Source organism: Galeopterus variegatus, unplaced genomic scaffold, assembly GCF_000696425.1.
Source record: "Galeopterus variegatus unplaced genomic scaffold, G_variegatus-3.0.2 Scaffold347, whole genome shotgun sequence".
Classification (NCBI taxonomy): domain Eukaryota; kingdom Metazoa; phylum Chordata; class Mammalia; order Dermoptera; family Cynocephalidae; genus Galeopterus; species Galeopterus variegatus.
This window is the reverse complement of record NW_007726458.1, coordinates 276,852-302,261: the sequence shown is the minus strand read 5'-3', so window position 1 is coordinate 302,261 and position 25,410 is coordinate 276,852. Positions and strand designations below refer to the sequence as shown.

The window sequence follows — 25,410 nt, the reverse complement described above, 5'->3', positions numbered from 1 at the left end:
GGAAAAGAAAAAAAAAAAAAAAAAAAAAAAAAAAAAAAAAAAAAAAAGTATTCTATCAGAAGGGCCAAAAATCGTGGTTCTTCATACAAGTGTGAGTGCTACTAAATAAGAGCAAAGCAAACAAATACAACAAACATTCCCAGCTCTTAGCAAGGCTTTATTCATTTCCAGAAAAGACCTCGCAAGACGTAGCCAATCACTGCTTAGACTTAGAGGAAGACTCAAAGGAGGCTGAAGAAACCTGGCATACAGGTGATGACAGGGCAGCCCTCTCCCAGAGTTATTTATCCCTAAAGGCAGCTCAGGGGCCTTAAACACTGGTTTTCCCTGAGGTTTCTGCAGGGACTAGATGAATGAATTTGCTCAAAGCAGAAAGTAGCAGACTATGCTTGGAGAGACAATGAGGTGTGTTCAGATGCTGAGAGACTAGGTCTTTCACTAATTTATCCCATGACCCTGATGAGGCCACCACCGGCAATCAGTCTACAACCAAAATCCCCAGAGGCCTGAAAGGAGCACCAGAGCCAAGGTGGCATGGGCTCTGGGGACCAGGAGAATGTGTAATATAATGGAGGAAACCTAAGGATCCACTCCTCCAAAGACTGAGGAGACTCCACAGGCCAATGTGCAAATCTACCTCAGATGCTGAGGGCCATGAACAACCTCCCACCTCTCCCCAGGGCACATGGTCACTTGGCCATACAGCCATAAAATGCACCGGAGGCAGGCATGCCAGGCTGCCCAAGTGCTGATGGCCAACGAGCATGGAGCCTGTCGAGAGGCCAGCTAGGAAGCTTAGCTGCTTGTACTGTATCCTGAACCCAGTATCAGGTGGGGTAGGGAGAGTATGTGTGTGTGTAGTGAACCACTAAAAATAGGATAGGCACAGAGTGGTGGTGGTAGGGTGTCAGAAACTTACAAATCTGATTCTTTAACCCATATCAGCAGAAAGCAGCTGAGCACCGTTGAGCCCAATGGTAAGAATTCCCTCAAATGCACACCACAGGGGGCCGATCACAAATAGCACTGCCTCAGTGCTCCTCAGCACAGGCATTTCCTTCCACCCTTAAACAGATGTATCTTTGGGCTGGCTAATGAACACATACATGCTGTCATCAAAGGACCAAGCAAACACAATCTCTAGGGACATTCATCTTAGCAGCTGGATCTAGCATCAGGCTTGTGAGCTCCAAAATAAACCCTCTTCAATTCTCCCTTATCACTCTACCTAGAAAGTAAACTATTGGCCTCCAGAGAAAATAAAGAAAACCAAGCACCCACTAAAACAAGAATGCTTTAAAGGAGATAGAAAAGGCAGAGAGGAGCGTAAGGAAGAATATTAAATGGGTCTAAGGAAGTTAAATGCTTCATGAGGTAACTAAAAAAAAAAAAAAAAAAAAAAAAAAAAAAAAAAAAAATCACCAGCCTCCAAAAGATCCCAGACTATTCCAAGTGCTCCCAAATGATCACAACCATTGCCTATAGAATATGGTCCAAAGTCTTATCATATAGCCAACTTCAGCTTTCCTCCCAGCGGGCACCCCCACCTTTCGGGCTTCATGAGCAGTTACAGACATATGTACTCCTAAAAAATCACCTCGATATACAAAAGAAAAACACAGTGTTTATGAGAAAAAAATGGAATTAGGGGCACAACTCTCAAAAACCTTGTCAATGACACACAAAAAAGATAAGAACCCAGCAAAAATGGTAGCAGATGTTAACTGGTCAAGAAATACAAGTACATGTTAAATGGTGAAGAAATACAAATAACTGTGATACTTTACCTTGAAAAAGGCCTGAAGCTTACTTGTGGAAGTGGATCTCAAAAGGTTTTCTGTTTGTGAGTTATTGTGAAGTACAGGGAGGAGGGTGAATACTGTCATATCAGATGTGCATGGGAGTGACTCATACACAAGAAGTCAACTGAGGTAGCTGGTAGATGTTTGAGGTGTGTATGGTCCATGTGGCTTGCTTCAGCTGGGTTCAATTTTCTATGTTGACCTAGTATTTCTCACAGATGAAATTGTATATAGCAATCTCAAAATTCCCATTATGTTCAAGTTGTTCCCTATAATATGAATCCCACTGGGACAAATTTATGCTTGCAAACAAGCATTAAAGCAGAATAGCACTCTACTCCAGGTATCCTGGATGTCAGTCATCCACTCTAGGTTCTTTCTTTTCTTGGTGCCATAATTTGATACATAGCATGGGTCCTGCCACTTGTACTTCACTTTGGGGAATTTCTGCTCATCCTTCAAGGTCTATCCTAAAGGTTACTTCCATTTCTCTCACACCTCCCAGTCTTGATTTAACCATTTCTTCTACTGTACTCCCTTATTAACACAATAAACATAACTCTAAATTGAATATTTATCATGGCAGCCCCTCCCCTTAGCATGTACTTGGCACAAACATGTAAATAAGCAAGCATTTTTTCCACTGAAACTAAATTATCGAGTTCATCAGATGCTTGAAATAGATGGCATGTACTTGGAAGAGATGGCAGGGTATTTTGAGAGGAAAAAAACCTTCAGAAATGAGGGAAATAGAGACTTACACACTGCAAGTTAAAAATATAGTCATCATGAGGAAACAAAGGGAGACTTAAAATTGCTGTTGTGATTCTGATGGATTTTGGACATGACCAGTGCCATTGTGCACACAATAAGCACAAAATAGCCACTGGCCTTGTCTTCCACTCCAGCATCAAACCTCTCCCCCCTTCCCTTTACAAGAAACCTTGTGACTTAAACAGAAACCCTTTTGCTCCTGCAAGGGCGCACTCCTCCACCCTGGTTGCACAGTTTCCACATTAGCATAATGCCCCTCCTTAATTATATCAGCCCGCCCTTGGCACTCTATATAAGCTCTACCACCCCCACACCTGGTGCTGTCCCCCATTTTGAGGGCAGCCCCGGGCTGCCCATCACTTTGAGCACAGCCCAGCGGATTCTTTTCCTTTAATAAAGCTTGAAGGTACCCAGCATTTCGGCGCACTTTCTTTCATTATGGTGTCTAAACCTGGGAAGGGTCTTGACCGGGCCATTGGACAATCCCCTCTCTTGGGTTGATTAGCTCCCAGCCACCCTTCCTAGACCTGCCAAACTGGGTACACTCGGGACTCTCTCCTTTTGCTGTTTCAGACCAACGCATCCAACATTGGCCTCAATTCAGGGTGAGTCAGTGGGTCCGTCCTGCCTACTTCTACATGTTCCCCCAACTACTCTCTACAACACCAGTCTCAATGAAGCCCAGGCGCCTGGCTGAGGGAACCTTTCTCATGCCCTCCAACTACTGGAGGATGCTCCTCTAGCTGATCGTGGCTTTCCTCTCTAAAAGAAGGTGCACAGCAAAGAGAATGCTCTTTGTTGGCACTCTTCTTCTAGCAGGACTGACTGCCCTTTCTCACTCTCTAAATGGGATCCTCACAATCCAAACCTAAACATGTCGTTTTCTACTATACTCCATGCTCTACACCTCCGGCCTGTCTCCTGGACAACTTCTTGGCCTCCAAGGAGACATAAAACTTGAAAGCTTCATTACAATGGATCCCAATGGCCACAGGATGGCACTCTTGATTTAGATACTCACTGACACGGCAAGATAGAGAGATTCCTTGTTCAGGCCTTCTATCTCTGAATGCATTATTCTCTCTGTCAAAAGTGTCCTATGTCTCAAATTCTCCTAGCTCATGCCCGACCTCCCCTTCTGGACTCAGATTAATCTTTTAATCCATCAGTCTACTCTGCTACCTGTACAGGCCATCTCAACTACCTCCGTAGGTTCCAAATCCTTCACCAGCCTCTCCACTTTTTCCCTCTCTTCGCCCTCAGCCCCAGCTCTTTTATATCCCCCTCTGTGAAGTGGCTAGGATGGAGGGATTGTCTGAGTTCATGTCCCCTTTTCTCTTCTGGACCTTTCTCAAATAAAAAAAAAAAACATAAAACAAACAAACAAACAAAAAAACCCCAACTGGGATCCTTCCAGTCCGACCCAGACACACGTCTGTACCCTGAAGACAGGGAGCAGGCTCAACAGGCAGATGAGGTACATGCTCGAAATAATAGGCGGCCTGTGGGAGCCATTGCTGTTCCTTGCATAGACCCAAATTGGGAACACCAGGCTGACCACAGGGATGGGGATCTCCAGGATTACATGATCACACAATTTATGGCCTCCAAAAGGCTACTAATTCCTAACCCACCTCTATGAGGCACTACATAAACACACACGTATAGATCCAAAGTCCCCTGCAGGCTAGGCCCTTTTACATTACCTCCTCAGCGCAGCTTTCAAGGTCTTTAACAATAGGGCGGAAGGGGAGAAAAAGACCATTTTAAAAGAGATCAGGCCAAATACCAAGTCCTGGCTAATGCCATCTGAGGCTCACATACTCCAAAGCTGGCTGCCTCTAGGGACAAGCCACCCAACAACTGCTTCAAATGTGGTCAACCGGGCCACTAGGTAAGGGTCTGTCCTAACCCCAGGCCCCATCCCGGGCCCTATCCTCACTGCAAACAGCCAGGTCACCTAGGGGGCTGACTGTGCCACTCGCCAGAGAGGGAGTGGCCCAGTCCCCAACCCACAGCCTTTGGCTTCACGGCCATCCCTACCAGAGCTACTTGGCTTAGCCCAGGAGGAGGAATGATGATGCCCAGGGCTCGAGGCCCCCATCGAGATCACCACACATGAACCCAGGGTAACTCTCCTTGTGGCAGTTAAGCCAATCTCTTTTGTCATCAATACAGGAGCCACTTACTTTACCCTTTCTAAATATGCAGGACCAACAACCCTGTCCTCTATCACAATAGTAGGGGTCATGGGATCAGAATACCACCCACAGATCACTCAACCCCTTTCCTGCACCCAACATCACACCCAATTCACACACAAATTTTTAATATGCCTCAATGCCCAATCTCCTTACTGGGATGGAATATCCTTTTCAAATTCAAAGCTACTCTTACCCTAAACACTTTAACTCCAGCTACAATACTCCTGTTACAGGCTGCCCAGACCTGCCCCCTGAGGTTTTCACCTTCCTCTCTCCCCCTCGGATAAGGTTAATCCTGCAGGAGGAGACACTTTTCCCTCCATTGCTATGCACAATTCCCCTATCCTTGTTAAGCTGTGGAACCCCTCTTTGTTCCTTAATGTCCTACAATACCCCATTGCTAATAAACACCTAATAGGGTTAAAGCCCCTTATAAACAAACTCCTTTCTTCTCATCTCCCACAGCATACCTTCTCACCTTTTAATACACCCATCCTTCTGGTTATAAAGCCTAATGGCTCATACCATTTACTACAGGACTAATCCTGACATGCATCATTCCCAACAACTCACCTGGACAGTACTACTTCAGGGGTTTTAGGATAGCCCCCACTTTCTGGCCAGGCCTTAGCTCAAGACTTATCTGAACTTCCCCCAACCTCTAGCACTTTTATACTATATGTGGATGACCTCCCCCTTTGTAGCCCCTTCTATGAAGATTCACAGGCCCACACTGTTGCTCTCCTTACTTTCCTGCTGGCCTCCAGGGGACATTGAGTGTCCCCAGCAAGGCCCAAATTTCTTCTCCTTCAGTCACCTACTTGGGAGTCCACCTCACTACCAACACCAGAGAAATAATGGTGGATCACAAAAGTTTAATTTCTGAACTACCAACTCACACCACAAAGAATGAAATTCTCTCTTTCCTAGGGCTTGCAGGATACCTCCGTGTGTGCATCCCTAACTTTGGCATGCCCTAGCAAAACCACTTTATGAGGCAACCAAAGGGGATCCTGCTATTCGTTTAGATCCCACAAAGCCCATTCATTCTCCCTTCCAGTGATTAATCGCCACTCTCCTGGCAGCCCCAGCTCTATTCCTCCCAAATCTATCTCATCCTTTTATCCTATATGTCACCGAAACCCAAGGATTGGCAGTCAGGGTTTTGGGACAAGAGGCAGAAGATATTTTCTCCCCTGTTGCATACTTCTTTAAACAACTAGACACCAAAGCTCGAGGATGGGCCCCCTGTTTATGGGCCTTGGTGGCAGCCGCCCTTTTAACACAAGAAAGCTCTAAACTAACTCTCGGACAACAGTCAAGACCTTCTCAGCCATAAGGCCAAGTCAATTCTCTCCCCTTCCCACCTACAACTTATTCACCTTACTTTCAATGACAATTCCAAGATTTCCTTCAAACCTTGCCCTTCCCCTTAAATCCAGCCACTCTCATCCCAAAACACTCAGGACCCTTAGAACATAATTACATGGAGGCTTTAGACCTCTTTCTCAATCCCTTTCCACACATCTCCCTGCATCCCATTACATGGCTCACAGATGGGAGCACCACCTCCATGCCTGCCATCTGGGCAGGTTATACCATAGTAAATCTAACAAACTATTGAGGCTGCCCTCCTTCCCCCTAACACCACTTCCCAACAGGCAGAACTCATTGCCCTCACCTGTGCTCTCACTCTAGCAAGTAACAAACAAGTCAATATATACACCGACTCTAAGTATGCTTATGATCTCCCCCCTCCCTGTGATTATCCTCTCACTCTTGCAGGCCCGTTTCACGTCCTTCACACAAGAGCTACTCCAAGACTGGCCCCACTCCTGCATGGCCGTATGGAAGGAGAGAAGATTCATAACCACTCAGGGAGGGCCCACAAAAAAAGGACATCTTATCAAAATACTTCTTGAAGCTGCACAACTCCCAAAGGAGGTTGGGGTTATACACTGCAGAGGATACCAAACCTGCAATGACCCCATAGCCCAGGGAAACAAAGTAGAGGATCTAACCACAAAACAGGCTGCTCAATTACCAGGCTCCCACTCTTCCTCTCCTGCTCAGGTCTTTCTCATGGCTCCTATGCCCTTACCCCAATACACACCCCAAGAAATACAACACCTCCAACAGTTGGGAGCACAGAGGAAGAACAACTGGTATATTCCCCAGTCGCTACGTCCTCCCTGCCACACAAGCTGAGCAAATCCTTTTAGATTTCCATAATTCACTTCATATAGGCTATGAATCCCTACTACACCTTCTTCAGCCCTTATATTTCTTTCCCCACATGGCCAAGTTATTAAAACAAACCACTCAAAACTGTCCTTTGTGTACTTTTTGCTCCAATCAAGGTGGCCTCCAAGTTTGGTCCCTTCCCACCAACCAAGCCAGAGGGTACACTCCTGGCCAGAATTGGCAAATTGACTTTACTCACATGCCTCCCCACAAAAGGACATGCTTTCTTCTAACATTAGTAGATACTTTTCCAGGATGGACTGAGGCTTTTCCCTGCACTTCAGAGGATGCTACAGCAATAACGCATGCTCTCACCTCTAAAATCATCCCTTGTTTGGGCTTGCCCCAATAACCTCATAAAAACACACTTCACCAAGCTGTCCATGGAACCTGACCTCCCTTGGACCCAACTTCTCCCTTTAGCACTCACTCACCTATGAGCTGCCCCCTGCAAGCCCACAGGCCTCATCCCCTTTGAACTAATGTATGGAAGACCCTTCACTCTCACAACTCTCCCTTCCAGCTCACTGCCTTTAGGCCAATATCTCCCTAGTCTTTCGCTCATGAGGGATCTTCTTCAGGTACAGGCCAACCTTCTATTACCTCATCCTTTCCCAACCACCCCTTCAGACTTTAAACTGAGCCTGGAACAGCAAATATATATATATATATATTTGCTGTTCCAGGCTCAGTTTACCCCTTACTGGTCATCTTTAGGGGAAAAAAAAGGAAAAAAAAATATGTGTATATACCAGTAAGGGGATCTTAACCCTTGACTTGGTGTTGTCAGCACCACGCTCACACAGTGAGCAAACTGGCCATCTTAACCCCCGTGGCCTTGGTGTTATTAGCACCGCACTCTCCCGAGTGAGCCACAGGCTGGCCCCAGCAAATATATATTAAAACCCAAATCCCAAAGCCTCTCTCACCATGTTGGGAAGGGCCTTATACAGTACTTCTCACCACCCCCATGGCAGTAAAAGTACTAGGAAAGGCCCCTTGGTATCACTTACCCTTGGTAAAACTAGCACCTGAGACTTTACCCAAAGAATCCGTTAACATCAAGCCAGAGGGGTCCCTCTACTCAACCCCCAACCTAACACTCTTTACACTTTCATTGCAAAGCTAAAAAATCTCCAGGACCTCCACTTTCCTCAATCCCAGAAGAAGGATGATCTTCCTCACCCCCCCTCGCAATTATCCTCTCACTCTTGCAGGCCCATTTCACATCCCTCACCCAAGAGCTACTCCAAGACTGGCCTCAACCTGCTATCATGGGTTTGCCACTGTGGGACATGATAAGTATATGCCACCCTGTGTCCCTAACCTTTACTTGCTACAGGATTGGCAGCAGCTGCCCCAAAAGATTGTAATATTATAGTAAGATTTCTCCTGGCACTCTTTTACTTCCCATTCAGTAGGATGCTTCTTAGCAATTTCATTGTGGCAATGTGCCCTTTAAATTCTTTTGGCTCCCTAACCTTCTTAGCAATTTCATTGTGGCAATGTGCCCTTTAAATTCTTTTGGCTCCCTAACCCTTCATATCCTTCCCATGTTTTTCCTTCTATCTCAATGCTTCCCCTTACCTGGAACGTGGAGGTTCCAGGTCTGCAGGGATGATGCAGTCCTCAACAAATCAGTGAATCCCTGAGCGACTCATCTGTCTCCCACTTTATGAGAAACTTTTTGTGGTCACCCCCCCTTCCCTGTCGATGTAGCCCACGTTTCCACAAAAACCTCTTCACTTTCCTCTAATCTCACCTCAGTGGGGACTGTCAGTGTTGTGTGGGGCCTGCCCACACTCGGCCTTACTAACACCACCAAATGCTACCACTCACCCCCTCCTCATCCATGCCCTAAAACCGAAATATATTCCCTTTGTTAAACTACATTATCCTGTTGCTGGCCCCCTAAGGCGATTTCTTGCATATTTGTCTGGCTCATCCCTGACATCACCATCCAGAAGGAGGGATGGAGATGGGACTGGGACTAACTTTGGTCTCCCCTCTCAGGAAGTGCTCCCTGCTCCCACAGGGCACTAATTGTACCTTTTTAATCAGGGAAGGGATCCTTCCTGCAACTGGGACTGGCATAGTGGGCCTTGCTACTGCCTCTCAATTCTACCAAAAACTCTAAGAAGAACTAAGTATAGACAGCATCTCCTCCCTCCAGTGACAGGTCACTTCACTTGTGACAGTCACTTTACAGAACCGTCAGGCCTTTGGCCTCCTTACAGCTGAGGAGGAAGGCACCTACCTCTTCTTGGGGGAGTAATGCTGTTATTACATAAATGAGTCTGGGATTATCCCAAACAATTTAAACCATTTGAAGGCAAGCATTACTGCTGACACAGAGGGTTACAAAACACAAACACACCTGGGGGGGGTGCTAGGCACTGAACCCTTGGATACCCTGGCTTATGCCCCTACTAGGACCCCTAACTGTGCTGGGACTCATCCTACTTTTTGGTCCCTGTCTCTTTGTTTCTCTAATTTCTTACAAGAAAGAATGCAGGCTTTCACTAACCAGAAGTTCACCTAATTGTTCCTGTGAGGAGAATATCAGCCCCTCAGAATCAGCGACCCTTCCCCAGAAGAATACAGCCTCCCCACACGAAACCAATACCCAGTCAATTAATTGTTTTACCCACCAACATAAATACATTTGCCCATTTCCAGCAGGAAGTAGCTTCAGAAGAACGAGACCTTCACCCCTTTTTCCCTTCTCCTTATACTTAAAAGGTGGGAATGATGGATTTTGGACATGACTGGCGCCACTGTGCACACAATAAGCACAAAATAGCTGCCAGCCTTGTCTTCCACTCCAGCACCAGACCCCTCCCTCCTTCCCTTTATGAGAAGCCTCGTGACTTAAACAGAAACCATTTTGCTCCTGCAAGGTTGCAGTTCTCCACCCTGGTTGCATAGCTTCCACATTAGCATAATGCCCCTCCTTGATTGTATCAGCCTGCCCTCGGCACCCTATATAAGCTCTACCACCCCTACACCTGGTGCTGTCCGCCATTTTGAGGGCAGCCCCAGGCCACCCATCACTTTGAGTGCAGCCCAGCAGATTCTTTTACTTTAATAAAGCTTGAATGCTATCCAGAGTCTCGGCTCACTTTCTTTTAGATTCCAAAATAAAAAATTGTCATTTAACAGATACTCTTTCATTTTAAATTTGTGTATGTCAAATAAATCTACTCAGCAATCCAATTTATTCAGCTACCAATACATTCTACAGTTAAAGTACCCAAGTGGGTATGCCAGTAAACCACGTGGTTTAAAAAAAATACTCCAGGAAAGCTTTATGATCAGTTTCTCTTTTGCACAGTAGGCTATTGGTAACAGTCACTTTGAAAAGTTTCCAGGCCTTTCCTACCCTTCATGGTACAGTATTCTATAAACTTCCCAGTTCTTATTCATGCTCAGGGAAAAAAGTGAAAACACTTCTAAAGGAAATCCCAGATGCCTGCAACAGCACCTTCCATTTTACACTCAAATCTCACATTTTCTTGAACTCTGACTTCAGGATACAGGAGTTATCTGTGCTCTGAGTCTTCCTCAAAGAGGAAACCTCAAAACATCTTGCTCAACAATTCCCAACGTCCCACTGAGAAACAAGGTATTTAGGAAAGACAGGTTAAAACAGCATAGATTTGAGTACTTCGATAATGATGTCAACACTGCAATATTCTACATGAGCCACCTTATCCTTCAGAGATTCCTAATTTGAACAGTGAAAGAGGTAGGAAAATAATTTCAAAACGAGATACAATTTACTATGGTTTGAATGTCCCCTCCAAAATTCATGTTGAAATTTAATTGCCATTGTAACTGTGTTGAGATGTGGGACCTTTAACAAGTGATCATGAGGGCTCTCTGCATTCAAGAATGAATTAATGCCCTTATTACAGAGTTCCCTGTTTTCTCTCTGGCTTCTGCCACGTTACAAGGCTGCAAGCAGTCTTGGAATTCCCAGCTTCCAGAACCGTGAGCCAAATAAACTTTTCTTTATAAACTACTCAGTCTGTGATATTGTTATAGCAGCAGAAAATGGACTAAGATACAGGTAACACAAACAAAAAACAAAGCCACTTTTATACATCATACAAACCAATTACTTTGTGCACGTTTTTATTGAGTAGCATCCCAAATATGTTCCAGAAATTGATGGGGGTAAAAATTACCAGCCATGGGCTTTGCTAACAGCCTTTAAGTAAGAGTCAGCGAAGAAGCGCCACAACTTACAACCTCCTTTGCCAAGTTCTGTTCCCACAGTCACTACTTTCTCTCTTCCTAACTGGTCCCAAGACCACAAGTCTTGTCCACTTTTCTAATCCATCCTTCTCATAGTGCAGTGATTCTTCTAAAACACAACTCTTACTGTGCTATTTCCCAGCTTAAAACTCAATTTAGTGTTTCCTTCTTGGCCTTGAGATCAATTCTGAACTCCTTAAAGTGGCAGCACACCAAAGACCTCTCATGATCTGGTTCCTGCTTTCAAGTCCCATCTCTCGCCACACTTCTTGCACAATCTGTATTTCAATTGTGGAGACTCTCTCATTCCCTCCACTCCCACTCAGCTCTAGGAGGACCGCACCATGCCAATTTTGTTCCCTGCTGTACCCCAAGCAGAGCTTGGCATAGAGAACTCAAAAGTATGCTGACTTAGAATATTAATGCACACATTCTCTACAAGGGTGAAAAATCCTATTCGTTTTATGTGCAAAGCACAGATATACATACAGGACATAAAAAGACAGTATAGGTGTGGCATTAAAATTTCGTGGAGGCGGCAATTAGGAAAGCAATGTTTAAAAACGCTCCCTATGGAGATAGTAACTTAAAAAAAGATGGATAAACACTATTAAAGATTTTAAATTAGAGTTGAAAGTTCAAGTTCAGGCAATACAACAGCCAGCAACCCATCTTTCCACTTGAATGTTCCCATTTCACCTCAAACTCAGGTAGAATTGTCTCCCAAGTCAAGGAAAACAAACAAAAAAGATTCCTTTCAACGTCTTTGCCTTTCACTGCCAGTGGTTCCAGAACTCCTGGTCACCGAATCCTAAAAGTCTGGTCCTGCTGTCAGGCTGTGTGACCTTGGCAGACCACCTCATCCTTCTGGGCCTCAGTCTCCCCAAACACTTGGGCAGCCTCAGATGAGTGCAAGGCTGCAAAGCTGAGACCCTAGGTCTGGCTCCAGAAGGTGGTGCAGATGCAGAACAAAGGTTAAAACTGTGAACATCCATGGGCACCGACAAAGCTGAAACCCCCACAAAATGGTTCACCCGAGCTGTCCTTTTCCTTCTGAAAGTGAGCTGAAACACCAGACACCGTTCAAGCTTTATTAGGGAGAGAAAAACCTGCCAGTCTGCACTCAAAATGGAGGGCAGCATGGCACCAAAGAAGGAGCTTTACATTTGATCTAAAAGCGTCAAGTGGGGCCGGCCCGGTGGCGCACTGGAGAGTGCGCCGCTTGGGAGCGCAGCGGCGCTCCCGCCGAGGGTTCGGATCCCATGTGGAGACCGGTTCCCGCTCACTGGCTGAGCGCGGTGCGGGCGCAGCACCGAGGGTTGCGATCCCGTTGCTGGTCCCCGGTATGGGCGCGACACTGAGGGTTGCGATCCCGTTACCGGTCAGTAAAAAAAAAAAAGACAAAAAGAAAAAAAAAAAAAAGCGTCAAGTGATCAGCAGATATTGTGCAGTGAGGGACTTCTGGGCTGATGCAACTAGGAAAGAAAATTACATTGATGCAGAAGCAGAAAGGTTTCTATTTCGCAGAAGTCACAAGGCTTCTCCGTAAAGGGAAGAGGGGAGGGATTGGAGGCTGGTGGCCATTTTGTGCTTGGCCTTGCCAAAAATGGCTCTGGTTATGTTCAAGATCTTTCATTCCCGCCTTTTTGTATAAGGAGAAGGGGAAAGGGGCGGAGGTCTCACTCTTCTGAAGCTACTTCCTGCTGATAACGGGCGAAGAAGAGGGTTTATATTGGCAGGTTAGATATTGGGAGATTGTAGCCTTCTGTGGAGGGGTTGGTGGTCCTCAGGGGTTGATATCTTCCTCCTCCCAGGAACAGCTCTGCGACCTTCTGGTTGGTGAAGGCCTGCATACGCTCCTGCAAAAAATTACGAAAACACCAAAAAAGGCAAGGGCCAAAAAGTAGGATAAGTCCCAACATGGTAAGGGGTCCCAGTAGGGGCATTAGCTGGGGGTCCACTTCCACAGCCCGCTCCAACCTTCCCAGGAGTCTGTGGCAGCCTGTCTCTTTTTTGCCATTTGGTTGTGGATTTGTTGGGCCATATTTCTAACAATGCTGGACTTATTGGTATAAAAACAGCATTCTTCCCGTAGGAACAGAGTCCTCCTTTTTCTGCTATCAACAGGTCTAATCCTTAACAGTTTTGTAAAACAACGTCTGCCAGGGAGTCTAGTTGGTCTTGGAGGGCTATCATAGTTTAGGCAACCTGTACAATCCCATCAGCCAGTTCTTGGGTCATCTTATGATAATAAGTTGTTTAGGTGGCTATCCCTCCTACTCCTGCCGCTATGCCAAGCCTGAGGAGCAGAGAAATGACCTGAATGGCTCATTTTGCCTGGGTATGGGCCACAAGAGGAAATTCTAAGGTATGGTTACCAGGTACAATGTTAATTTCAGGTGTTAAAATTGATAGGGTGCAGACTCCCATCCAATCTGTTGGGAGACATTGGTATGAAAATGGACCGCAGACAAAGTAGACTCCCTTCCAGGGACTGCAGGTGACATTGGAGTTGTCTCCTGAAACAGTATGGTTACAATTTTTGTTTGTAAGATTGCCTACTTCTATTTGGCCAGTTAGATTTACTAGGCAATAATTTGCTGGTTGTACCAAGGTGATGTGTGTGCCTATTACTCCCATGAGAACTGAGGTATGGTTGTCCATGGGCCAGGCAGACAGGTTAAAATTAGATATGGGAGTGGCCTGATATTGGGGGAGAGCTGATTGTAAACATACCCAACACCACCCAGCTAATGAAGGGAATGTTTAATTTAATAACTGGTGGGTGGTGTTGAGTTGTATAAGTTTGGGGTCAATTTGGAGTGGATGTAGACGGGAAGGAACCTGGAGAGGACCCCAAGTTGGCTGGGTGGGAATAAGGGTGTTTGTGATGTTTTTAATTTGTTCTTGTTGTGTTTTGTCCTGGAGTCCTCCCCCATTGGAGTAACTGTAGTAGGTGGTTTTGGTGAAGCAAAAATATTTGTCCTTTTTAGGGCATTGGGCTCCACTACTGACCCCTTTGGAAAGAGCCATCCAGTAGGACCGACCCCCATAGGAACATAATGTGGCTTTAGTGGGGTCATAATAGGAGGCGGGAAGATGGGTAACAGATGTGAATGTAGTCTGGATGGACCCTCCCTTGAGTCAAGCCAGTGCCTGTGCACCCACCATCCATCCAGACCTGAAAATGATGACTTGGGCAATACAGGGAGTGCATGGTTGGGTAGAGGTGTATGTTAAAGGCAAGAGCAGGGAAAAAAGAGTAGATATTTAGAGGCTGAGGAACTGAAAGGACGCATAGTAGGAAGGAGTAGAGCGTGACGTTATGAGGGGTGTAATCACAGAGGACACCCTGCCAGGCTAATTCAGTTACCCACTCAAGGATGTCGTCAACACCAGAGGTGGTGGACTGGGATCTGTCTCGGATCAGATCTTGAATAAGTGAAGTGGGCCTGTAAGAGTAAAAGGATAATTGCCGGGGGGAGGATCACCCTTCTTCTGGAATTGGGAGAAGGGTAGAGGTTCTGGAGATTTTTAGTTTTGTGGGTCCCAGAAGGGACGAAATGTAAGATGTTGGGTTGGCGGGTGAGCACACACTCTCTCGGCTTGGAGTTACTAACCTCTTTGGGCAGTCTCAGTGCTAGTTTTACCAAAGATAAGTGATACCAAGGGGCCTTTCCTAGTACCTTTACTGCCGTGGGAATGGTGAGGAGTACTGTATATGACCCTTACCAGTATGGTGACAGGGGCTTTGGGGTCCAGGTTTTAATATACACTTGTTGTCCCAGGCTTAGTTTTAAATCTGAGGGGGTAGTGGGGGAAAGATGAGGTAATAGACGGTTGGCTTGTTCACGAAGAAGATCCCTAATGAGCAAAAGAACAAGGAGATATTGGCTTAAAAGTGATGAGCTAGAAGGGAGAGGTGTGAGAGTGAAAGGTCTACCATACATAAGTTCAAAAGGGCTGAGGCCAGTGGGTTTGTGGCAGGCAGCTTATATGTCTAGGGGAGGTGAAGTTCCATGGACAGTTTGGTGAGGTGTGTTTTTATGAGGTGATTAGCCTTTTCTACTTTGCCTGATGATTGAAGCAAATATGGTATGTGAAGTTTCCAGTTGAGATGTAATGCTTGGACTGTGAGTTGTGTGACTTGGGAGATAAATGCCGGGGTGTTATCAGACTGGAGGCTGGTAGGCAAGCCAAAAGGAGGGATTCTCAGGTGAGAGCATGATTCACTGTGACTGCATCCCCCGAAGCAGAAGGAAACGCTTCAACCCAGCCCAAAAAGGTATCCACCAGGGTTAGAGGACAGCGTGTCAGGGCCAGCCCCACAGGGTTTGGATACTGTATAGGGATGGCCAGTGCGCTCACTGGGTGAACGTGGTGCAGACCACACTGTGACAAGGGTTAAGATCCCCTTACTGGTCAAGAAAAAAAAAAAAAGAAGATAGCGTGTCAGTTTTATGAGGGAGCATATGAGTGAACTCAATCTGCTAGTCTTGGCCATGAGTATACCCTCTGGCCTGGTTCATGGGGAAAGATCAAACCTGGAGGCCACCCTGGCTGGAGCAACGGGAACAGATAAGACAATTTCTGGTAATCTGTTTAAGCAGCTTGGTCATGTGGGGGTAATAACATAAAAGACTGGAGGAGCCTTAATACGGGTTTGTAACCTTTGTGGACTGAATTGTGAAAGTCTAAAAGGATTTGTTCTGCCTGTGTGGGAGGGAGAACAAAGCGACCAGAGACAGTATATCAATCATCCTCCTTTTGGGCTCCCAGTTGTTGGAGGCAGTGTGCTTCTTGAGGAGTGTATTGAGGTAAAAGTGTAGGGGCCATGAAAAAGGCCTGAACAGGAAAAGGAGAAAAGTGGTCAGGTGAGTGAACGGCCTGAGGGTTAGATGACTGAGCCGCCCATTTTGGGTTAAATCCGCCAGTTTGTTTCTGTGGGCTCCAGGGTCGTTGGAGGTTTGATGTCCCCTGCAATGTATGACCCCAACCTCTTTTGGGAGTTGTGCGGCCTCAAGAAGCATTTTAATAAGATGTCCATTTTTTATGGGCACTCCCTAAGTGGTCATGTATCCTCTTTCCTTCCGTATAGCCGCACAGGAATGTAGGATGTGGTAAGCATATTTAGAGTCAGTGTACATATTGACTCATTTGTTACTTGCTAGAGTGAGAGCATGGGTGAGGGCAATGAGTTCTGCCCATTGGGAAGTGGTGTTAGGGCGAAGGGCAGCAGCCTCAATAGTTTGTGTTAGATTTACTATAGCATGGCCTGCCGGGGGGCAGATGTGGAGGTGGCGTTCCCATCTATTAACCATGTATGTTGCAACCCCATGATGGGATGAGTGGAAATGTGTGGAAAGGGATTGAAGAAGGGGTCTAGAGCCTCCATGCAATTATGTTCTACAGGTTGTGAGTGTTTTGGGATGAGAGTGGCTGGATTTAAGTGAGGGCAAGGTTTAAAAGAGAACTGGGAGTTTTCCATGAAGGTAAGGTGGATAAGTTGTAGGCAGGAAGGGGAAAGGATTGACATGGCCTATGGCTGAGAAGGTCCTGAAGGTGATTGGGGGAACAAATAGTTGTTTGTTGTCCAAAAGTCAATTTAGAGCTTTCCTGTGTTAGAAGGGCAGCTGCCACCAAGGCCCGTAAACAGAGAGCCCATCCTTGAACTGTGGTATCTAGTTGTTTAGAAAGGTATGCAACCGGGGAGAAAATATCTCCTGCCTCTTGTCCCAACACCCCGACTACCAATCCTTGGGTTTCAGTGATGTATAGGACAAACGGGTGAGATAGGTTTGGGAGGGATAAAGCTGGGGCCACAAGGAGAGCGGCTTTTAATCGCTGGAAGGGAGAATGAATGGGCCTTGCGGGATCTAAAGGAATGGCAGGATCCCCCTCGGCTGCCTTGTAATGTGGTTTTGCCAGCACACCAAAGTTGGGAATCCATAGGCAGAGATACCCTGCAAGCCCGAAGAAGGAGAGGATATCACTCTTTGTGGTAAGAATAGGGAGTTCAGAAAGTAAACTCTTGTGATCTACCGTTATTTCTCTAGTGTTAGGGGTGAGGTGGGCTCCAAAAACAGGTAACCGAAGGAGAATAAATTTGGGCCTTGCTGGGGGACACTCAATATCCCCTGGAGGTAAGGAAATTAAGGAGAGCAACAGTGTGGGCCAGTGAATCCTCATAGGAGGGGCTACAAAGGAGGAGGCCGTCCACATATTGTATTAAAGTGCTAGAGGTTGAAGGAAGTTCAGATAAATCTTGAGCTAAGGCCTGGCCAAAGAAATGGGGGCTATCTTGAAATCCTTGTGGCAAAACTGTCCAAGTGAGTTGTTGGGAACGACGTGTGTCAGGATCAGTCCAAGTGAAAGCAAACAGGTCTTGACAAGAAGGGTGTAGGGGAATAAAAAAAAAAATCAAGATTGAGTATCAAGAAGAAACAGGTGGTTGTTGGGATTATGGATATAAGAGTATAGGGGTTAGGGACTATAGGGGTAATGGGCAAAACACCCACATCAATAGCCCAGAGATCTTGAACCAAGTGGTATGAGCCACTGGGTTTTTTTTTTTTCCCCTTTTTGGTCTTTTTTCGTGTCCGGCAATGGATCGCAACCCTCAGTGTCACGCCCGTACCGGACTGGGACCGGCAACGGGATCGCAACCCTCGGTGTTGCTCCCACACCTCGCTCAGCCAGTGAGTGGGAACCGGTCTGTATGTGGGATCCGAACCCTCAGCGGGAGCGCCACCACGCTCCCAAGCGGCGCACTGTAGCAGTGCACCACCGGGCCGGCCCACACTGGGTTTTTTTTTACTGGAAGGATGGGTGTGTTGTAAGGCAAATGAGTGGGTCATAATAAGATGAAAAGAGAGGAGTTTGTGTATAATGGGTTTTAAGCCCATGAGGTGGTTGTTAACAACGGGGTATTGAGGGATGTGAGGAAAACAGGAGGGATCCCGTAGTCTTATTAAAACGGGGGGGTTGGGGCCGGCCTGGTGGCGCACTGGAGAGTGCGCCGCTTGGGAGTGTGGTGGCGCTCCCGCCGAGGGTTCGGATCCCATGTGGCAACCGGTTCCCGCTCACTGGCTGAGCGCGGTGTGGGCGCAACACCGAGGGTTGCGATCCCGTTGCCGGTCCCCGGTACGGGCGCGACACCGTGGGTTGCGATCCCGTTACCGGTCAATAAAAAAGACAAAAAGGAAAAAAAAAAACGGGAGGGTGATGTGCAGCAATGGAAGGTGAGGAGGTGTCCCATACCCTGGGATCTACCTTGTCTGGGGGAAACGGGGGGCTAAAGGTTTTGGAGTCCAGGTCTGGAGCAGCTTGAGCTAAAAGCATAGTAGATGGAGTTAAAGTATTTAGGGTAAGGGTAGCCCTAAATTTGGAAAGTATGTCCTGCCCCAATAAGGGGGCCGGGCATTGAGGCATTGTGAAAAATTTGTGTGTGAATTGGGTGTGATGTAGGATGCAAGAAAGGGGTTGAGTGATCCATGAGTGGTATTCTGATCCTTTGACCCCCCACTATTGTGATAGTGGACGGGGTTGTTGGTCCTGCATATTCAGGAAGGATAGAGTAAGTGGCCCCTGTATGAATGACAAAAGAGATTGGCTTACCTGCCACGAGGAGAGTTACCCTGGGCTCACATGTAGTGATCTCCATGGGGGCCTGAGGCCCTGGGCATCGTCAGTCCTCCTTCTGGGCAAAGCCAAGAAGCTCCAGTAGGGATGGCCATGAAGCCAAAGGCGGTAGATTGGGGACAGGGCCACTCCCTCTCTGGAGAATGGAACAGTTAACCCCCCAGTGACCTGGCTATTTTCAGTGAGTACAAGGCTCAGGAGGAAGCCTGGGTTAGGACAGGCCTACACCTGTCCTAACTGCCCAGTTGACTGCATTTGAAGCAGTTCCCAGGTGGCTTGCCCCTAGAGGTAGTCGGCTTTGGAGTGTGTGAGCCTTGGATGGCCTTAGGCAGGAGCTGGTATTTGTCCTGATCTCTTCTGTAACTACCTTTCTTCTCCTCCTCCTCTATGGTTAAAAACTTGAGAGCAGCATTGAGTACGTCTTGGGTTGTATTTGGACCATCCTCAAGTTTTTTTTTTTTTTTCAAATATCAGGGGCTCACTGGGCAATGAAATGAGAGTGTAAGAGGGCCATGCCTGCACGGGAACTTGGGTCTATGCAAGTGTATTTATGTAAAGCCTCAGAGAGATGAGTTAGGAACTCGCTAGGGTTTTCAGTGGGTTTTTGTGTGATTTTTGAGTTTGTCATAATTGACTGATTTGTGTGCCGCCTTTTGGAGGCCATGAAGTAGGTGTGTGATCATGTTGTCTCGAAGGTCCCTGTCCTCCTGGCCAGCATGGTATTTCCATTATGGATCCGTATGGAGGACTGCAACAGCTCCCACAGGCTGCCTTTTATTTTGAGCATGTACATCGTTGGACTGTTGTTGTGCCCTTATCCAGACATGTTCCCTGTCCTCTGGAGACAGAGTAATAGTAAAGGTCATGAACATATCATGCCAAGTGAGATCTTAAGACTGGGTGAGCTATCAAAACTCCTTTACATATGTACCTGGGTCAGACTGGAAAGACCCGAAGCATTTCTCAGTTTGGGAAAGATCGGACAGAGAGAAAGAAATATGGACTCGGACAATGCCTTCTGCCCCAGCCATTTCTCATAGAGGATATAGGAGAGCTGGAGTTGAAGTGGTGTCAGGTAGGGAAGGAGAAGACAGAAGGGGGTTTTGTGGCTGAGGAAGGACATCACGAGACCAGGTGTGTGGAAGAGAGGGAGGAGGGGATAGGGATGACAGGGTGTGTGGAGTGTAGGGGTGGGGGTAGGGGAGCGGCATGGTCAGACGGATCGAAAGATTGATCAGCATCAGAAAAGGGGCGTGGGCTAGAAGAATTTGGGAAGTAAGACATTTTTGACAAAGAGATGGGTGAGACCTCAAATAGAAAAATGCCTGAACATAAGGGATTTCTCCCACTTTGCCATTCCGATGACAGAAATTATCTAGATCCATGAGTAGCCAAATTGAAAGTGCCGTTTTCAGGCCCCTGGGATCCACTGTCTAATTTATATTTCGGCTGCACTTGATTATGATATAAAATAAGATGTTTGGGTTTTATGTCTCCTTGTAAGTCAAGTGGCTGCAGGTTAGCTGTGAGACAACCCAGCGGTGCGGAGCATGGAGATCTGATTGAGGATCCCATGGGTAGAGTGAGAAAGAGGGGTCCCCATAGAAGGAAGGTTTACAACATGGAGCATCTTTATTGTCGTATGACACCCTTTTTTGAGAGAGGCCGCTGGCTAGAGGAGTGTCCTCCTGTAACCAGAGGCAAGAGAGGGGTTCCCTTGGCCAGGCACCTGGTCTTCGGGAAGTACAGAACCGTAGTCATAGAAAGCGAATGGGGGAACCCGGAGAGAAGTAGGATAGACCCGCTGACTCACTCTGAACTGAGGCCGGTGTTGGATGTGTTGGTCTGAAAGGGCAAAAGGAGAAAGTCCCAAAGGCGCTCGGTTTCGGCAGGTTTGGGAAGGGTGACCGAGGGCCAATCAACCCGAGAGAATGAGGGGATTGTCCAGCAACATGAGCCAAAACCCTTCCTGGGTTTCGGCATGAATAAGGAAAGTGAGCCGAAATGCCAGGCACCATTCAAGACTTATTGGGGAGAGAAAAATCTGCTGGGCTGCACTCAAAATGGAAGGCAGCAGGGCACCAAAGTTGAAGGAGCTTTATGTTTGATCTAAAAGCTTCAAGTGACCAACTGATATTACGTAGGGAGTGACTTCTGGGCTGATACAACTGGGATGGAACGTTACATTGATGCGGAAGGAGAAAAGTTTCTATTTCGCAGATGTCAGAGAGCTTCTCCTAAAGTGAAGAACGGAGGGGCTGGGGGCTGGTGGCCATTTTGTGCTTGGCCTTGCCAAAAATGGCGCTGGTTATGTTCAAGATCTATCACCTTCCTCCCTCAACGTTCAAGAGGTGCAACAACAGTGGTGCTCCCTATATACTGTGTTTCGGGTCAATTCTCGTACACCCGCCTGCAGGCGCGCCAGCGAGGGGAAGGGCGCAGGCGGAGGGGGGCTGGGCCGCGGGCCTGGCAGGCGCACGTCTCACCCACGCCCGCGGGGGCCAGCGAGCGCTCCCGGGAGCTGAGGCCCTACTACATTCCAGGCCTCGAGCTCGGGGCCGCCGCGGCCAGGCCCGCACCGGGCCTCACCCCTCCCGGCCGAGAACAGGCCCCACCACGCGGCCAGATACCCCAGCGCCCTCGCAGACCGCACGACGGCGGGGCGGCGGCAGCGGGAACAAAAGCCTTGCCCGGGTCTGCCCCGAACGGCACGCCGCCTGGCCCTCAAAGTGACCCACCCGCGTGGGCGGCGGTGCGGAGCGGGCAGGGCCACCCGCGTGGGCGGCGGTGCGGAGCGGGCAGGGCCACCCGCGTGGGCGGCGGTGCGGAGCGGGCAGGGCCACCCGCGTGGGCGGCGGTGCGGAGCGGGCAGGGCCACCCGCGTGGGCGGCGGTGCGGAGCGGGCAGGGCCACCCGCGTGGGCGGCGGTGCGGAGCGGGCAGGGCCACCCGCGTGGGCGGCGGTGCGGAGCGGGCAGGGCCGGCTAGAGGTTCCGGGGAGGCCGGCCCGGGCGGCGGGCCCTGAGCGGGGTTGAGCCGCGCGCCCCGAGGCCTCTGCGGGCCCAAAGCCGCCCGAACCCGCATCTGCTCGGGCCCTGACTTGCCGCTGCCCTCCGGCGAAGCCGGGCCTTACCTGGAGCTGGTTTGGTCGGGCAGGCACCGCCGCCAACGCACTGCAGCGAGAAAGCACCTTAGCAAGCCACAGAGGAGAGTCCCTCGAGCAAGACGCCGCCGCCTCAATAGCAACCCACTTCCGCTCCAGAGGCCTCGGCTCCGCCTGCCGCGCGTCCTCAATGGCCGCTTCCGCCCCTACTTCCGCGGTCTACCGGTCGAGGAGGTATGTTTTCAATCCTATTGGATAAGAAAACCATCTATTATATTTTGAAGCGCGCCTCCTTCCCGTCCCGCGCGCGCGCCCGAGCTCCCGCCTTCCCGCGAGAGTCGCCCCGGCGCCGCTCCGCCCGCCAGGCCTTTCGGGAGTTGTGGTCCGAGGACAGCCCGAGCGCCTGGCCGTGGGTGGCCGCTGGTCGTCCGAACGCGACGGGGCCGGCCGGATCGTGGTCTCCGGAGTCTAGTGGGCTCCGAGCCTTCCAGTTCCCAGGTTACTACCCCGCACACAAGCCGTTGTGCGGCGCCAGCCATTCCGCGCCATCTCCGAGCCTCAGGTTCCTCGCCTCTTAACGAGGCTTTTGTGAATAATGGGCCCGGGGCCCGGAGCCTCTGACCATCGGCTGGAAACCGGGCCTCGATCGGCACATCCTCGGGCCGGGCCCTGGGCCAGGCGTGTCCTCCCGTCCCTGTCCCTGTGAGGGCCTTGTCCCGGGACTCTTGAGACTGGTGGTGGGGACAGGTGGGGAGCACAGCCCGGCGCATCAGCGGGAGCCCAGAGGGACGTCTGGGAGGGCTCCCTGGAGGAAGCGACCTCGGAGCTGAGAACTGAAGGACTGGAAGGAAAGAGGCGTTCCCCGGAGAGAGCCGTGTGTCCCAGAGCCCGGGGGGCGGGCGGGGGTGGGGATCGGCATGTCCAGGAAACCGGTCTGGCTGCCCAGTGTGTCAGGAGCACGGAGATGGGAGCGGTAGAGGTGGGGGCACGAGATGCCAGGTGACTGCCGGTCTGCCTATCCGAACCAACCTCGGAGATTGAGTTATATGTGGGGATGGCAATGCAGATCGAAACCAGAGCTTTAATGTTTTTGTGTTGAGTTCATGAGTAATCTCTGCGTTTGGTATTTTATGTACTGTAAGGGAATTTGGCATGGTAAAGTACCTGATAAACCGGATTCCAATGTAAAATATGAGTATTTTATTTTGATAGTGATTTTAAGCTGAAAGGTGTAAGATTTTCTAAAATTTGTGATCATAATTGGAATAAAGAGAATTTACAAGTTTAAGAGAAATGTATACATTTAATACATCTATGAGAATTATTTAAGTACTGGATAAGGCAGACAACTGAAGTGCTAAAAATAAAAATCGACCTACATGTATAAATACGGTTTCAAATGTTTAAGAGAAGTTCAGTTCATAATTGGGGCCATGGCTAATCAAAATCGTGGTTTAAAATGATCAGATTTATAAATTGAATAAGATTAGTAATTTGCATTTCACAGCCTAAAAAGTTAGGATTTTCTATTTGTAACTTTAATACACTGAAGATTTGATGACACATATCACTTTCATGCTCAAAAGCTGTCTTCAGATCTCCAAACTTCACTTGACATTGAGGTTGCTCCTTCATAAATAGTGCCTCACTCTGGCCCTGAAAGTCCCCAGCTTGTAGAAAAGACTGGCACCTCAGTGCTATCACAGTCCCACACATGGAAACCAGCTAAATGCAGATTCCTGGGCCTCACACCAGATGCCCAATCTCATGGCTGGGGTGTATGACTCTGCTTCTTAACTATCTTCAAAGAAAGAGTCCCTGCCCAAGTGGGTCTCAACAGGGGTCTTCTGGCTAGCCTGCACTCAGGCAGAATGTCAGCTTCCCAGGCAGTCCAGCCAAAAAGCGTCCTGAGACAGCATTTGCAGCACCAGCTGGGACTTATCTCCCTCTGGCTGGCCCCCTTTCTGGGGTCAGCTTGATTCTCTTTCAAAGGGCCCCAAGCTGGGAGAGGGAGGCAGAGGTCTCAGTGTAAAGGGCCTCAGCTTTTGAGGGTGTGTCAGTTGATGCTTTGGAACAAACCACCCCAGAGCTCAACACTTTAAACAACAGGCATTTATTGTTGCTTGTGAATCTACAAGTCAGCAGGGGAGGGGTTCTGGGACTGGCTGGCCCTGTGTTGGGGTCTGCGGTTGTAGAGTGGTCTAGGATGGCCTCTGGGACAACTGGTTCTCTTCCACATGGTGTCTCATCCCAGCAGGTCAACCTGGTCATGCTCCCATTGGGCCCCAATAGAGTTCCAGGAGAACGAGTGGGAACTCCAGGGCCACTTTAGGCCCAGATTCCAAAATGGCACAGGGCCACTTCAGCTGCACCCTGTTGGCCAAAGAAAGTTACTAAGCCAGACCAGAATCAAGGGCTGGGGGAAAGAGACTCCATCTCTTGATGGGTGGTGTAAAGTCAGAAGGCAAGGGTGTGGATACAAGTAGAGATTTTCCCACCAATCTACCACACGACCCCTCCCCTCAGGCTGCAGCTTTAGGAAATGGTCTCAGGCCTGCTCCCACCCAGGTCTATATGGAGCAGAGGCTCCAGGTGCTCTCAAGCTGGCTCTGAGCAGCTGCTCAGTCTAGGAGAGTAGGACAGGGGAGGGGACCTTGTTGACTGCCAGCCAGCATTGCTGCCAATAGCACCTGAGTTTGTTGGGCAACATCTCCCCTCTGCTCCAGAGGCCAGCCTGAAAGGTGAAGGGTAATCCCCTGCCCTGCCACAGTGCCTGTTTCAGGCGCCCAAGCAGACTTTCTCCACTGCAGGGACTGACGCAGCATATGTTCAATTCAGGACAGAGACTGGAGCTGGTGTTCTACGTTCTTGAGACTGGAACTGCTACCACCCTGGAGACAGAGCTCCTGGGTCAGGCACATTCTGAGGTCCACCCTACCTTTGGATTGCCAGTTATGGGAGCTAATAAGTCCCCTTTGATACCCTCAGAGCTCCTGAGGGATTCTCTCTGTACCAGTTACTATCAACGTATTCCCTCCATACCAAATGAAATGGGTTTCAATCACACAACACGGGATGTAAGAAATGTTATGTTTATTTCTTTAAATGAAATTTTTATCTGCTTCCAACTCTAATTGGAAAGGGAGATGGGAATTCCTCTCCTTACCATCCTGGGTAGTGGGAAAGCCCCTGGGTACTGATACGATTCAGAATATCGGGATAGGACTCTGATCCTTCAATCTGTTCCTGCCACTGCTGAGATGCCCACCTTCCTGGTGTGAATGTACCCTGAGGTCCAGCTTCCCCATCTGAGGTGTCCTCTCCTCTGCAGGCCCAAGAAGGAGATGCGGGGGGGGGGGGGGGGGGGGTTTTTTTTTTTTAAT

The 25,410-nt window shown here is 48.6% G+C and overlaps 2 protein-coding genes across 3 annotated transcripts in view; both read right to left on the bottom strand.

The window, feature by feature from the left end:
* RNF4 (ring finger protein 4) overlaps positions 1–22,173 on the bottom strand; it is a 42,308-nt gene extending 20,135 nt beyond the window's left edge. For both annotated transcript variants that reach the window (XM_008567807.1, XM_008567806.1), the window contains exon 1: positions 22,058–22,173. The gene's annotated coding sequence lies outside the window, so the exon portion shown is untranslated. The remainder of the gene's footprint in view (positions 1–22,057) is intronic.
* Positions 22,174–24,155: 1,982 nt separating this feature from the next.
* The window catches only part of LOC103586511 (trichohyalin), a 50,838-nt gene continuing 49,583 nt past the window's right edge, over positions 24,156–25,410 (bottom strand). Inside the window, exon 15 of the mRNA XM_008567805.1 lies at positions 24,156–24,400. Within this exon, the coding sequence (XP_008566027.1) occupies positions 24,295–24,400 (106 nt within the window). The 3' untranslated portion in view covers positions 24,156–24,294. The remainder of the gene's footprint in view (positions 24,401–25,410) is intronic.